General features: G+C 36.9%; 1 protein-coding gene across 5 annotated transcripts in view; it reads left to right on the top strand.

The window, feature by feature from the left end:
- LOC148357120 (kinesin-like protein KIF21A) overlaps nucleotides 1-16,316 on the top strand; it is a 59,340-nt gene that overhangs the window by 24,468 nt on the left and 18,556 nt on the right. For 3 of the 5 annotated variants that reach the window (XM_088346627.1, XM_088346626.1, XM_088346629.1), the window contains exons 6-22: nucleotides 812-927; nucleotides 1,005-1,200; nucleotides 3,692-3,881; nucleotides 5,456-5,519; nucleotides 5,611-5,814; nucleotides 6,036-6,077; nucleotides 7,460-7,520; nucleotides 7,603-7,708; nucleotides 7,778-7,966; nucleotides 9,027-9,226; nucleotides 9,286-9,393; nucleotides 11,019-11,087; nucleotides 12,996-13,132; nucleotides 13,206-13,350; nucleotides 14,932-15,129; nucleotides 15,197-15,298; nucleotides 16,062-16,227. In XM_088346627.1, coding sequence (XP_088202753.1) covers nucleotides 812-927; nucleotides 1,005-1,200; nucleotides 3,692-3,881; nucleotides 5,456-5,519; nucleotides 5,611-5,814; nucleotides 6,036-6,077; nucleotides 7,460-7,520; nucleotides 7,603-7,708; nucleotides 7,778-7,966; nucleotides 9,027-9,226; nucleotides 9,286-9,393; nucleotides 11,019-11,087; nucleotides 12,996-13,132; nucleotides 13,206-13,350; nucleotides 14,932-15,129; nucleotides 15,197-15,298; nucleotides 16,062-16,227 — 2,293 coding nt within the window. The remainder of the gene's footprint in view (nucleotides 1-811; nucleotides 928-1,004; nucleotides 1,201-3,691; nucleotides 3,882-5,455; nucleotides 5,520-5,610; nucleotides 5,815-6,035; nucleotides 6,078-7,459; nucleotides 7,521-7,602; nucleotides 7,709-7,777; nucleotides 7,967-9,026; nucleotides 9,227-9,285; nucleotides 9,394-11,018; nucleotides 11,088-12,995; nucleotides 13,133-13,205; nucleotides 13,351-14,931; nucleotides 15,130-15,196; nucleotides 15,299-16,061; nucleotides 16,228-16,316) is intronic. The other 2 variants (XM_088346628.1, XM_088346630.1) reach the window with 1 other exon arrangement.

Here is a 16,316-nt window from a genome sequence, read left to right as displayed (position 1 = left end):
GTAGTGTGTAATTCAAATACCTATCATCAGTTTCCCAATTTAAACATTACTACAAATAAACAGTTTGGAGTACTATTTATGTGTAATACACATTTGTATGATTAACTAGAATATTAAATAAATATACATGTAAAGATAAAATAATATTATATATTTTTTCTGTGACTTGACTTGAGCTGGTTGAGTGGAGTAGAGGGTTGATGCAGAGGGGTGAGGAGGCAGTGGATATAAAATGAAAGTAAAAAGTAAATGAAAGATTTTGTTGCTTTAATCGCATCCTTATTCTTTGTAAACGTCACTTGGTTACTGCCATGCAACTTAGCGTGGGTAACCCATTCAAGTGCCTTTTTCATATTTCTTGATGATCGCAAGTTTTGTTTTCATGGTTATCATATTCTTGATTCTCCTTTAGCATCACTGCAAGCTCAGAAGAGAATAAACTCAGTAGAAAATACAAGACTGTACCTTCAAAGTCTAGGGACCAGAAATGAAGAGAAAAGGCAATGTGGGAAGTAGTTCAGGCTGTACCTGCATTTTCTTGATGCCGTTACACAAACCAATAGCAGAACAGCATTTTGTATAATGTTGACCACTAGCAGACAGGACTCTTGGAAACCGAACTCTTCATATTCATGAGCACTGCAAAGTTTGAATAATGGACATTTTTGGCTGCGTGAAATAATTACCTTCCGAGGGGCTGAAAAAAACCATCTTATTTCCCACCATGAAGTGAACAAGACGTAAAGCGGGGTCACTGTATCCCGGGGTTCTACTCTATTCACATACAATCATGTATTTTTATATTTCTCAGCTTGCATTGGGCAACGTGATCAGCGCCCTCGGTGACAGAAGTAAACGCTCCACACACGTTCCTTACCGGGACTCCAAACTCACCCGACTTCTGCAGGATTCACTCGGCGGCAACAGGTTAGCTCCTACGTCAATTCTTAAATCTCGCTTTCTTTGAGTTCAGCCTAACGGTGTTGTTGTTTCACCCCCACCAGTCAGACGGTGATGATCGCCTGCATCAGTCCATCAGACCGCGACTTCATGGAGACGTTGAACACCCTGAAGTACGCCAACCGGGCGCGCAATATCAAAAATAAGGTGGTGGTGAATCAGGATCGAGCCAGTCAGCAGATCAGCGCGCTGAGGACGGAGATGGCACGCTTGCAGATGGAGCTGATGGAGTACAAAACCGTTAGTATAAGCAGTGTCTGAAATAACGTCTGCCCAGAAGCCCGGGGCGTGCATCTTTCATGTCGGGCGTACAACTTACAAAACGTCTTCGCCCGGGTGGCTGACAACTTTTTCGAGAAAAAAAAAAGATTTTTTTTTTTAAAAATCAAACGTTTGCTTTATTCCGATTTCAAAATCTTCGTTCGGTTTGGAATTTTCAGTTCGTTTGGCAATTTGCATACTCGGCAGCCTATCAGAAGCCTGCATCGAATAACTATCCCGAGCGTTATAAGGTCGTGCATTTGCATATTATTTTGCAAAGTCGACGCACAGAGAAGACAAGAAAAATGGACAAGGGGTTAGGAATCAAGTCAAAACCTCAGCCCCATAAGAAAGATTCAAAAGAAGCTGACAACATTTATGACGCTACAAAACGTAACCGTACATTAAAAGCATCGTGGAAAGAGGAGTTCACGTGGCTTGTAGCAGACGATGCAATGCAAACATTGTATGAATGAAGATGAGTAAATACAGGTACATACTGATGGTAGATGGAAAACAGCGATGTCATATACATGCAATGAATGTTATAAGTAGATTTATAATAAACTTAATTTTAAAGTGTTGTTCTTTTATATATTCTGAATTATCAATCCTTAATACTTTGCAACAATGGGTTTTTTTGCGATTAGTCGTCTTATTGTGTCTTAATGTAAAAAATGGGGCAGGCAACTTTATGGCTGGGCAGGCAACTTTTCAGAGTTGTCTGCCCTTGTGTCCGGTAACCTTTTGTCATGAGTTTCAGACACTGGTATAAGTCATCTTAAAGAAATCTACTTCCAATAATGAATCTGGTAGCATCAAAATAATTATAACATGATAAATTATTTTAGAAATGCATATCGAACTGGGTGCCCTTTGCACTTATTGGTAACAAAAAGTCGCTCTTGGCTTGAAATATATTAAGGACCCCTTTTTACGGTATACATCGGTTATCGTGGTTAATGGGGAACAAAACCACCCGCGAAAAGTCAAAATCCACAAAGTACCGGCGCCCCTTCAAAAATGCTTAAAAAAAATAATTAAAAAAAAAAAAAAATAATATATATATATATATATATATATATATATATAAATATATATATATATATATATATTTTTTTTTATCATTTTATTTTATTATTATTATTTTTTAGACCGGTTAATGGGGACCAAAACCACGCATGAAAAGTGAAAATCCGCGAAGCAGCGACGCCCCTTCAAAAATGCTTAAAAAAATAAAATATTTTTTTATTATTATTATGTTTTTTTTTAAAATTATTTAATTTTATTTTTATTATTTTTTAGACCCGGTTAATGAAGACCAAAATTTGGTGAAGTAGCGACGCCCCTTCAAAAATGCTTAAAAATATATTATTTTCTTTTATTATTTTTTTTTTTAGACCCGCAAAGCTTTGAACCCGCGAACGTGGAACTGCAAAGTAGCGAGGTCCCATTGTACTACTGAGTACATGGTATACACCAGGATTTTAACCTGGATCCTGGCAGCGAGGCCTATACCTTCTGACCACCAATGTTATGATAACAAACAAAACGGCATTAGAGTTTATATCATTGTCACACAATCTTCACTCAGGGTGAAGAATCACTGATTTGCATAGTGTATTTAGTTTTGCATTCTGATAGGTTCAACAATCCATCCAATTTTTCCCATGGAAAGCCAATAACGTAATAAGACCGAAACAGAAATCAGATTCATTCAACAGCCATACAAGCTATTTTACGTACCCATACGGTATATATTAAACCACAATGTTATTAACACAGAGGTAAATAAGTGGAGAGACTGTTTAACCCAGAGCTTGCCAACTGAAAGTTTAAAAGATCCATACTGGACCAAAAATAACACGTTTCGAGCTACAAAAAAAATTAAAGGCCTGGTAAAAGCCCTATAAGTTATGCCACACATGCTGTATTTATACACTTTATCTATATTCATTGGCAAATGTTAAGAATGTTGGTATCAGGTTTTTCATTTTCCATTTTCAAACATTTTTGAAAAAGCACTATGGAGCCTCTCGGGAGCACCAGAGAGCTGCGTGTGGCTTCAGAGCCAGCTTATCAGCATGCAGAACAAAATGCACTATGACAACCAGTGTTTCTGACACCGTGAGTCGAAATAGTGTGTTTATGAGATAAGCTCCAATTCCTTTTCATATGGCATCTATACCACTGGTGATTTAGTGGCAGAGTATCGGCACCTTCACCACTGCAATCCAGGTCCGAATCCCGTTCAAAACAATCAGTAACACTTATTGATTGATCAATTATTGCACTATTATATACCGTGAATTTACGAAGAGACACAATTAAGCACAGTAGCTCCTACTATAGTCTCAATTTTATGCGCCTTATGTATGAAAAATATATGACAAAAGACTCATTTTGGGGCAAGCCTTATAACCCAGTGTACATTATAGTGTGGAAAATACAGTATCTTTGTTTTTTTCAGGGCAAGCGCATGGTAGGCGAGGACGGCATGGAGGGGATCAACGACTTGGTGCACGAGAACGCCATGCTGCAGGCGGAAAACAACAACCTGCGGGTGAGAGTGAAGGCCATGCAGGAGACCATCGACGCACAGCGAGTGCGACTCACTCAAATCCTCAGTGATGGAGCCAACCAGGCATTAGTCAAATCAGGTGCAGCCATTTTGGGGCATGTACAATCTGTGATTGAGTTATTAAGAAAAAAATATTTTTCTGTCAGCAGAATCTCTTGTTTTTTGTGAATTGTCTTGTTATTACTGTGGCCCTCTAAAAATGAGCTATTTTATTTACCAAGAATTTCGGAACCGAAATCCAGGTTACGACAACTTCCAGACATTACCACCAGAGTATGTTGTTGTTGTTTTTTTTTTAATCGTGCTCTATCGTGCTCCTTCACTTCTCCACCACTTATAAACCTTTATTAGCAAATGCAGACTTCTTCCATGGTAAATGCTCATAATAAACACAGCTTAATATAATCTTATTACTGTATTTTATGTTCAATAGAATATTGAATGTGGTTGTACTCATTTGGAAAATTTGTTTCATAAATATTCAGGATTGACTTGGATGATTTTGGGAAGTTGGGAATGGATTAATTGGTTTTCAGTTATTTTTTATGGGAAAAAAAAGAATTTGAGATACGAGAAATTCTAGATACGAACTTGATCTGGAAACAAATTATTGTTGTATGTAGAGGAGCCACTGTATTTTGATTTGTGTTATATTTTGTGACTGATTTTGAGAACTAAAATAAGAAAAATAATTAAATTAATCAAATTATCTAGTACTGTTGCTTTATTCGACTATATTTTAACCTTTTTTTCAATTGAAAAGTATACTTGAAATGATTAAAATGATCTACAATGTTACTTTTGTACTAGCACCTTTTAACATATTGTTGAAGTAATACAAAAAATAACACTCAAAAAAGAAAATGTGGGGAAATAATAAAAATTCATAACTCAGAAAAAAAACTCAAAAAAAGTGTCCGATTTTTGTAAGTATGGTTTTATAAGTATAGTTTACTACAATAAGTAAAATACAGAAAAATAATACAATGAACAAAGATATACATCATATTAAAGTGTTGTTTTGTCAATCAAAATATAAATATTAACAATAATGCTTAAAATTGATAAAATCTTTACTGTTTTACTGATTTACTATTACTTTTTTCCCAGTAAAATGAAAACAAAAAACTAATACAAGCAAATGTAGATACACAGTACATTACATTAATACAATATATTTGTAACATGTTTATTTTTCAAAATCAAATAGTAAAATAATATTAGATTAAAAACAGATAAAAAAAAGAAGGAACGAAAGAAAATAGTAAAACGATTGAGCATCTTCTGTGGCAGATTTATTTCTTCTTAATATTAAATTTCTGTAGTTCTAAAATCAAGCAAAAATTGCCAAAGGACATTTCAAACCAATTTGCTTTTGTTAACAAGACTTTAAACAATTGTATTTCTTTATATTTCTAAATGGGTTTTTTTTTCACTGTGAAAATGTATTGAAATATGATAAATGGTAAAATCAAATAAAATAATGAAATACAAATGAATAAAACAAATACATTGCAATACAATTACAATACATACACAAAAAAATATTTAAACCAGTACAACTTTTAGTGATTCTTTTTATCGTTGTAGTGCAAATTGCCAGAAAATGGAGGAAAACCACATTACTTACTTACCAGAGGCGTTGTTTTCTAGGTGAAGGCAACGAGGAAATTGGCAACATGATCCACAACTACATCCAGGAAATTGAGGAGCTCAGGTATTTGCTTATCAATTCTACCTGTAACCATTCGTACGAACAGCCAAAAATGACAATGAATAAATAAAAAATACTCCATCCCTATCAAAAGAGCCAAACTCCTGGAGAGCGAGGCCCTCAACGAGAACCTCAGAAAGAACTTATCACGAGCCTCCACTCGTTCGGCGCTGTACGCCGGCCCGAGTTCCTTCTCGTCAGCCATCTTCGCCCCCGAGAAAGAAGCCAATGACGTCATCGAGATGGCCAAGAAAGACCTTGAGAAGCTCAAGAAGAAGGAAAGGAAGAAGAAAAAGAGGTAGCTATTGAGTTGAGAGTGTTACCACGGCAACAGGTCATCCAGTGAAGGAAACGGTCCACAGAGAGTCTTTTTTTTTTTAATGATTATAGGCCATGCCCGCAGTTTTCAATGCCACTTGCTCTCGTTCATCTTCCCTCTTCCTCCGTTTTAATTTTCCTCACTTAAACTTGTACCTCCCACCCTTACCATCCTCGTCTACCTACCCCTTTTGTCCAAAGACTGAGGCAGTGTCACCAGGACGATCATCCACAGGACACAAGGTTCGCTCCGTCCCATCCAAGGATCATAGAAAAAAATACCTGAACTTAAGTTTTTTTTCAATTAAAGCATTTAATAATACCATTACTCATAATAATAACAATATATTTGACTGCAAAGTGCCTTTCAGGACACCTCAGGAAATATCAAACAACAATAAAACAAGAAAGCAATAAATACAAAAAAACAAAGTAGGCGGTAAGTGAAGCAATTTATTATGGACAGGCAAGTCTGAGGAGTTGGGCTTTGAGTCCAGATTTGAAGCTACACAGGGTGGTGGAATTTCTAAAGTGACATGAGTTCCAGGGCTGGGGGCAAGAGGGGCTGAAAGCAGTAAAAAATAATTCTTTTGATAAATTTCATTGTATTTTCCTGTTTTCCTAAATGTCCAAAAACTGTATTCTTTTTTTTCTCAGGGTGTTGCTTTTTGCTATTTTTTTTCCTTTGAAAATTACATCTACTTTTCCCTGTTCTTAGATAATGACCCCAAAAAACATGTGTACAGTACATACAAATAAATACAGTTTAAGCAAAAAATAAGGACAACTTTTTTTTCTTTCTTTGCGGCCAAGGACCAAGCGCAGTTCATTTATTATCATTACATAGGTGGAAATAGTAGCAAAAATGAGCCGCCCGGCCCGACAAAAATGTGCTACAATGGCTTCTTCGCAGAAACATGCGATCAGGGATAATAGTTGCAGTTTATTTTTTAGTAGACAGAAGAGCAAAAAAGAGGTCCGGCAATGTTGGATTGCGGCTGCTTAGCTACAGTTCAATGTAGGCAGAAAGAACAGGGGAAAAAAAGAGCCCCGTTTTCAGCAATAGTCAACCGGGGATATGGACCGTGGCCTCACAGTGCAGTTCATTTTAGACGGGCCACAGTGACAAACTTCGGAGGCCTGAACCGAAAAAAGTCACGCTGTGATTGTGCATCCAGTACACAAGCAGCAAGGGTTGATTTTTTTTAGGTATTCTTTACATGTCTAATTTATCATTTTTCAACCCGCGATGCAAAGTACAAAGTAGGAACGATAAGCAACCAAGCAACCCAACGGTTGACCACCGGTTTACAGTATAAAACTTAAGAATATATATACATTTCAAAATATTACGTAAAAAAAAAAACATTTTAAAAATAGCATAAAGAACAACACATTTTCTTAAAATTGTTTAAACAAAATGAGTAAAGGCACAAACAAGAGCTTTTGTTGCAATATGTACCCTTCCTGGTGTAGTGAAAATTTAAAAATATTTTGACGCAATTTTAAAAATAATCAGTTTAATTGTTTTGTTTCTTTTGTTTTACTCTTTTCTTCCATTTATTTTATTAAGCGTTGTAGTACTTTATTTTTAGGGTGATTTTGTATTTGTGCATTTTTTATAGCGTTACAAAGGGGGAAGTGCCAGACAATGATCAGGAACGAGGCGGTCATGAAGCATTGTTGGTACGTTTGAAGATTGTCACATTTGAGAAGTTATCATTTGGATGGTGATTTCATACATTCCCTTCTTCTTCTCCCTTACAAGGAGGGGAGCGACCACGAGGATGTGGAGGGCGGAGAGGACGAAGACTCAGACACGGCTGGAGAGGACACGTCCCAGGAATCGGATGCAGACGATCTGGAAGAGAAAGGTGAGGGGAATAGTAGACGCGGCTTTTCTGGCAAGGCGGGGACCTGACCCTGTGGTTTTGGGTCTGCAGACGACATCCAGGCGGACTTGGCCAACATCACGTGCGAGATCGCCATCAAGCAGAAGCTAATCGACGAGCTGGAAAACAGCCAGCGCCGTCTCCACACGCTCAAGCAGCAATACGAGCATAAGCTGGTCATGCTGCAGAATAAAATCCGGGACACTCAGCAGGAGAGGGACAAAGTGCTACACGGCATGGGTGAGAGGATATCACAAAGTTAAAACAATATAATAGTCCCAAGGATTTTTAACTTAATTTTTATTATGTTTAGAAATAGGTATTTCTCCACTTGCAGATTATGGCTTAAAAAATTATATTAGGTATTTGTATGTACTGTATTTTTCGCACTCTGAAGCAGAGCCCCAAAAAGTTGTCTTTGGTTGTACTTTTTTTTTTTAATATATAAGGCGCATCGAATTATAAGGCGCATTGAAATAAAACGACAGTAAGGGCTAGTTGGACAAGAAAAATTGCAAAACTAATAAAGTATAGTAGTTTTGCCTTCAATGATCACTCGGACTATATCACTAACCATTGCATAACATTGAAATCAACAGGAATAGAACCCGGACCGTGGTAGGGAGAGCGCTGTATCCTATCCACAAGGCGACGAAGAATACAGCTGAGACGTGAAAACGCATTTGGTCTTTTGTCATTACCACTCGTTATGTTAGAGTAGAGAGAATGTTGTTTCACTTTTTACTCAGCTCCAACTTAGCATTTTAAGTGACAAATGTGCAGCCATTAGATTATTTATATCTTTCATGATAGCTGAATTGCTTCCCATAATGTCATTCTATTGATTCAGTTCACAATGACCAAATTACTTCCTACAAAGTTTTTCTGTTCATTCAGTTCAGAATCTCATGAGCTTCATAAAGACTTTGCGAGTCGGCAGTATCACAATATTCTCACAGCCATGGCCATATAATAACTATAATGATATAAGACCTAATGTCCTTTCATATGTCATCTGTATCTTTAGTGGTCTAGTGGATAAGATCTGGTGTACTCTACGCTACAATCTCTGTTTGATTACAGCATCCAATGTTAATGCAATTGTGATCTATGATATATTTCAACTGATCAATCAATGCACAAATTTGACACTCTTTGGTGTGACCTGCAGTAGTTCCATGCGCCTCATATATGAAATGATAAGACAAAAGACTATATTTTCAGGGAGCTCCTTTTATCCCGTGCGTGGAAATTACGGTATTTTCTTGGTTTTAGTCATTTTTGAATTGTCATCTGCCAGGTTCAGTGGGGTCCTGCACTGAAGAGAAGTCCAAAAGGATCAAGGTTGAATATGAGAGGAAGCTGAGCTCCATGAACAAGGAACTGCAGAAGCTTCAGTCGGCCCAAAGAGAGCATGCACGCCTGCTCAAGAACCAATCGCAGTACGAGAAGCAGCTCAAGAAACTGCAAATGGACGTCACGGAGATGAAGAAGACCAAGGTTCGACCCATATTGTCAGTAGAAGCTGGCGTGTGTGAAAATATACGCTTGTACACTAGGTGGCGCTGATGCGTCAGATGAAGGAGCAACAGGAGCGCAACAGAGCCTCTGAGTGCAAGAGGAATCGGGAGATTGCATCTTTGAAGAAAGACCAGCGCAGAGCTGAGGTAAATAAGTACAGTGAACCCAAAGAGAACTTTTTGATAGGCAAAATCAGTTACGTACAAACCATTTTTTAAAAATACAGTACAACCCAGGTTACAACGTCCCCGCCTTTCCAAGTTTTCACTCCGCAGTGTGGAAAAAAAAAAGTTTCTTCTGCCCCTCTTTATGCCACTTTCCCTTCTTTACAACCTGAGTACTTTTACGTGCCCTAATGATGTATAAAATTCAAACTTTGCACCGTTAAAGCATACGACGAATAATGTCTCCAAGATCCCTGTTTGCGATTCGTCGACTTCATAAAAAATGCTAGTTTTCTATTGGTTTGCGTCAGTCACAGCAGAATGAACATGCCAATATGCCATTAGTTGAACTTCCTCTTTTATTGCCTTTCTCTCCCTTCATTCAGCCCCAAATCTAGTGCACTTCTTTAAGACAATACTATATTTTTGCACTATGTTTATCCGCTCTGGGTCCCAAGGTTTGCAGTGATGCTAAAGAGGCAAGAAATGATAATAGACATAGAAACAAAACTTAAAAATATGAAGAAGGCAGACAAATGGCTACTCGTGCTGAGTTGTATTGGCTGTAACCAATTAATGATCGGGACAATTGTTAAGAATAAGCAGGCAATTAGAGCAAGCATAATACAAATTTATTGGTGTTTGTGCCTATGTAGAATTATGTCTCTAAGATACATGTCTGTTTATGATCAACCTCTGATGAAATTTGGATACACTATTGGCTGAAATACCTCCAACAATGCCTTTTCGACTCTTCGTTCAGTTCAGAATACCGTGTGCTTTGTATAGTCTTTTCAACTGTATTTTGTTCTGTTTTCATTTGCTTTGGGAACAAAGCTTGCAGTGATGCTAAAGGAAAAACAAAACATGATAACTTTGGAAACAAAACCTGTGATTATCAATACATTTTAAGAAGGCTCACAAATTAGTAACCTTGCTAAATTGCATGACTGTGATCCAAGATCAGGGCTATAATTGAAAAAGATATGAGTAAGTAGTAGATTAAAGCAAGAACATCTTTCAATTGCATGATAATCCTCACACGTGAAGGATTTAAAAGCGGTTTGATTTTTAATCTGCCGTCTTCTTTTTCAATCCACTATACAAGCCCAGGTCACGTTACAGGAATGTAATTTTCCTTTAGAAGTATATTTATTCATAATGTGTTAATTATACATGGATATATTCCAAATAAGTAGTACACTATTTTGTCATTTTTATGTGGGTTTCTATCTGCCGCTTTACAGCACTTTGCGATTCCCACTTCAGAACAGATTAAGGTTGTATCCCGGGGGGTCTACTTTACTGTATTATACATTTAAACCAAACAATAAAAACTTTTTACAGGCCCACACATTTGTTTAACAAATAAAAACGCTGTATACCAAAAGTGTAAACATTTATTTATGTATTAACAATACCTAGTCTCTTAGGGACTCCTAATTCCATGAGGCAGTGAGACCGTGAAATGTGTGCTGTGTTATAATGATGGATTACTGTCATAATAATTGTATTACTGGTGTGTGTGTGTGCATACATGATGAGTCTATTGTATAAATCCCTGATAATTTAAGACCTTTGTGTCACATTATCATTTTCCCTTGCAGTATCAAGTGAAACAGCTTGAAGCACAGAAGAGACAGCAGGAAATAATCTTACGAAGGAAGAACGAAGAGGTGAGAGCATACTTTCAAAAAGTAACAATATGATATAATTTTTCATGACTTTATCTATTTTTTTTGTTCATTTACTCTTTCGTTTTTTAGTTTTTAACTCGTTTACATTTTTTGTAATTTTTTTGTCATTTGTTTTGATTGATTACTCATTTTTATTGTATTTGAATTGAGTTTTTCGATTATTTTATTTTTATTTTATTTTTTTGTTGTTGCATTTGAATTGAATGTATTACGTTTTCATATATTTTCCTTGTTTTTTAAAACAAATTTTATACACCTGTTATTTTCTAGAATCTAAACATCTGCACCTTTTCCTGTAGTTATTTTTAATTAAATTCCAAATTATTTCAATGTGTTATTTGTGAAGGTAACACACGCATTTGAATGTTTTTAAGACAATTTAAACCACCTTTATGGTTTTATTCGGTAATTAAATACATTTTATTAGCCATTGTAGCGTTTTTTACCCACCGTAATTTAATTTTTTACGATTGCTTTGAACTGTATTTTAAATGTTTATTTTATGTAGGTATTAATGCATTAGTGTATCTTAACTATAAAATATGATAATCATTATTCCTTATAGTTCATGCTGTCTTAATTAAGTTTAAATATATATATGTATATATATATATATATATATATATATATATATATATATATATATATATATATATATATATATATATATATATATATATTTTTTTTTTTTTTTAAAAGACATTCACAAAATCTTATTTATATTATTATTGTTGTTGTTGTTATTGTTATTATAAAAATAATATAAGGATCATTTTGCACCTTTTTTTCATTTAAATAATTTCTGGGGATATGCAAAAAAGATTAAGCATTCTACCAGTAAACAATATTTTTATATTTCAAGCCTAGTTATAAAAAATACAATAATATAAAGATTTTTTAGCAATTTTTTTTAATTTTAATTACTTTTGCAAGTGCAAAAAAAGTTATTACCAATAGTGAATACTTTTATATTACAAGCTATATTAAAATAGATTATTAATATTTTAGTTTTATTATTATTATGAATCCATGGATGTTGCAGGGGATACGCAATTTTAAATTATGTACAACCGTTCTCTTTCTACACTAGATATAAAATCTAACAACAATGTTTCCAAACTCAGGTAATCATTTTCATAAAAATATAAAAGTCAAATCATGTTTATTTGTATAGCCCTTAATCACAAGGAGTCTCAAAGGGCTGCAGACTCATATTACACCATCCCCTGATCTAAAACCTATATGAGGGCAAGGAAAAAACTCAAAAACCTCTGGATGAGGAAAATAAAGAAACCTTGAGAAGGGACTGCACAGGAGGTAATCCCTCTTCCAGGATGACCAGGCTGCAACGGAGGTTGCTTTAACAAATAATACACAGATATTGTCAACATGAAAGGCAGAAATACGTTTAAATCATTACTTCAAACCTTTAGATTAGTAAATATATGCTATTCATGTCACTTTCCCCAAAAAACGAAGTGTAAATTATTTAAATCTGCTTGTTTAACATTCACAGTTTATAAACAGTACAAGAGAATAAATCTTGGTGAAGGATAGAAAATAAAGAGGAAAGAGAAAACCTCAATAATTGTTTTATAATTAAATCTAACATCCCTGACAAAAATTGAATTGTGAGCCTCCATAAAGATCCTCAGCCCTCCATCTGAGGCACCCTTTTTATGCTAATTATTTCCTAGTCTGACGCCAGTGAGAAGGTTTTTTTCTACCATGTGGCCCACAAGGTAAAATGAGTTGGACACCCCTTGTTGAATTTGAGGTGCCTATTTTTTTTTGCTTGAAGATAAAAAGCTTTTGTTTTATTGTTTACTTATCGGTAAATGCTATTCATTTTAATAATTGTATCAATTTACATGTGCTTTCTGGAAGGTGACTGCTCTGAGGCGTCAGGTGAGGCCTGTTTCCATTAAAGTGAGCAGGAAACCCGAAAGTCTCTTGGAGCTGTCCCAACGGAGCACTCCAGGAAAGCCCCAAATCTCGGGAAGATCCACTCCCAACAGCACTAGGTGCTTTCTCTGAACGTGTGTTCGTTAATAGAGCATATCAAAGATGTGGACTGACTCGAGATGTTGCCTTCAGGAGTTGGCCAGCACGAACGCAAAGCAGCTACCTGAGCCGTAACGCCAGATCCAAATGGCAATCGTTGGAGCGGCACGTCAGTGATGTCATCATGCAGAGGATGACCATCTCCAACATGGAGACAGATATGAATCGGCTTATGAAGGTATATATGGTCAAGTTCAGTTATTTGCAATACGTTGATTTTTTTTAAAATGCAAAATACATATTCATGTTCACTTTTTAAATTCATCAAAAAATACCGTATTTTGTGGACTATAAGTCACACCTAAAAACCTCAAATTTCACCAGAAAATCAAAAGTGCACCTTATAACCCAAATGGGCCCTACATACAGTATGTCACAAAAGTGAGTACACCCCTCACGATTCTGCAGAGATTTCTTTATAGTGTTTAATAGAACATCACTGAAGAAACAATGTTGCATCAAGACAATGACTACAAATACACTTCTAAGATATCCAAGGCTTTTCTAAAAGGGCTAAGGGTAAAGGGTATGTTCTGGCCAAGCATGTCTCCAGATGTAAATTCAATAAAACATCTTTGGGGCATCATCAAGTGTAAGATAGAGAAGCACAAGGTCTCAAATAAATACCCAGCTCGGTCATGTTGTCATGGATGAGTGGAAGAGCATTCAAGTTTCAATTTGTGAGCCTCTGGTGAAATCCATGGCCAAGAGATTTTAAGTGGTTCTGCAAAATCATGGTGGCCACACAGAATATTGAACTCCAGAAACTTTTACCGAAGAGTTTATAAACTTTTGTTACCAAAGGTTTAGCTACTAATGGCTATAATTTTATTTTTTTCTGAGGTGGGAAATATACTTACACTGCTATAAAGCTTTTACACAGACTAACTTTTTGGTATCAAAGTGATGTTACCTCAGTGTTGTTCAATTAAACATTGTGATAAAATCTCTGCAAAAATATGAGGGGTGTACTCACTTTTGGGACATGCGGTACCATCAATAAGAGGTAAGATCAGGCCTTAAAAATCCAGCCCGACCAGGCCCGTCGGTATTGAAGCCCAAACCAGCTCGAGCCCGAAGCAAACCTGAATTTTCATATTTACTTGTGAGGACTTTTTGGGTGAGGAGGGAGAAAAAGGCTTTTCTCTCGCTGAGTTTTTTGAAAAAGTGTCCACCCCTAATCGATATTAGTTTAGGATCTGCACAATCAATTCTGTCCCCAAGTCACAAAAAGGATGAAAACAGATTAGCTTATTTGACTGCGTCCAAGGTATGCACATACTCATGAGTTATCTGACTGAGGCTGTGATCGTGACTTTAAGCCAGAAGATTCCGGACAGAACCTTCAAGTGACTGATAATTTATCTGGCTTCATGCTGTCCAGTGCCAACATTTTTAAACAAAGCAAGCACACGAGTATGTCCTGATCGAACAGTGATCTCAGTGAAGCCCATCATTACAAACGCTCCGTTAACTTTCTCACCTTAGCTATAGCTTTTTGGGAGACTTTCATTTTTACAGGGTCACTTAAAGGTTTGCAACACTTGGTGTTCACATTTCATACGTCGTTCTCTCTGGTATGTCTGTGCAAAGTGCGGATGCTTCACCGGCGAGCTTACACTCTGCTAATGAGAGCACCACTGCCCCCTAATGTATTAGGAAGCAATTGCACTTTATTCTCAGACAGTTTTAAATGTCTAACGCATCCCAATGTCAATTTTATTGGATTAAATGTTGCCACTCCTCGTAATCTCTCAAGCAAAGGGAGGAGCTAACCAAGCGGAGGGAAAAACTATTCCGAAAAAAAAGCAAGCTGGTGTCTGAGCCGGGCCCGGACTCCGAGGGCTCGCTCACCTCCTTGAACGAGGAGCTGGAATCTCTCACCGCAAACGTGGATTACATCAACGATAGCATCGCTGACTGTCAGGCCAACATCATGCAGATGGAGGAGGCCAAGGTGAGCTAAATGAACCATGTTTGGAAGCGGCCGGTGGAAATCATGCTTGATTGTTTTTGTGTCGCAGGAGGAAGGAGACGCAGCGGACGTGACAGCGTTGGTCAGCTCGTGCAATCTATCGGAGGCTCGCTTCCTTTTGGACCACTTCATGAGCATGGCCATCAATAAGGTGACGTTGTCTTACTAGCTTGAATATTTCAAATGGGTGGATTTGTTGCACTGTGCGTGTTAAGCTAATATATATACATGCAGTTTTGAAATGTTGATTCCATTTATTAAGGCACAAAAAAAGGATAACATAGGTGGCACTATATGAGAAAAGTTCTTCAGGATGTTTTGGACGTCTCAACCAGGAGGTTACGAAAGAACCTTGAAAAATATCCAAGTAACTCCAGTATAAGAACGACCCTGGCCAAAAATGGCATCCATGGGAGGGTTTCCGGGCAAAAATCACTACTGTCACAAAAGAACACAAATAGTCGTCTCACATTTCCATAAAAAACAAGAGAGAGTGACCTTATGCTCTTATTGCCGTTTTTTGTAGGCGGAGCAGGAAAATGGTAAAAGTAGCAAAAGGCCTGTTTTGAGGACAGTCCAAACGCCCAACCAAACTCTAAAAAACGTGAAAAAATAAGAGTTCATTTCAAGCGCATCCAAGAATTGCACCTACTTGCACACGCAACACAAGGAGCTAGACAGTGATGACAAAAGCTAGATGATGGAGTCAGCGAGTAAAAAAAGGTCCAAATACCGTCCAGCACCTTTAAGAGTTGGCTGTCTTCTAAAATCATTGTAGATTAAAGTCTGACCGCATTTGGAGCATTTGATATTTCCGAATACTATGGTAAGATCCTGCAGTCTAAGTACTGTAGTCCAAAGTATTGCATAAAACTTTGAAACTGAAAAAAATGTTACTTACCAACAATCCGCAGGGCCTGCAAGCGGCTCAAAAGGACTCCCAGTTGAAGGTGATGGAAGGCCGCCTGAAGCAGACAGAGATCAACAGTGCCACGCAGAACCAGCTTCTCTTCCACATGCTGAAAGAGAAAGCCGAGGTTAACCCTGAGCTGGATGCCCTACTTGGGAGCGCCTTTCAGGGTAGGTACTCTTTTCACAAGCTGCCATCTACTTCTCCATCTGATTAAAGTGTAATGTGTTTTTTTTTTTTTTTATGATTTTACTCTCAC

The sequence above is a fragment of the Urocampus carinirostris genome, chromosome 11 (assembly GCF_059441175.1).
Source record: "Urocampus carinirostris isolate Australia breed hairy pipefish chromosome 11, RoL_Ucar_1.0, whole genome shotgun sequence".
Taxonomy (NCBI): domain Eukaryota; kingdom Metazoa; phylum Chordata; class Actinopteri; order Syngnathiformes; family Syngnathidae; genus Urocampus; species Urocampus carinirostris.
The sequence above is the reverse complement of the archived record's forward strand: the minus strand, read 5'-3'. Positions and strand labels throughout refer to the sequence as shown.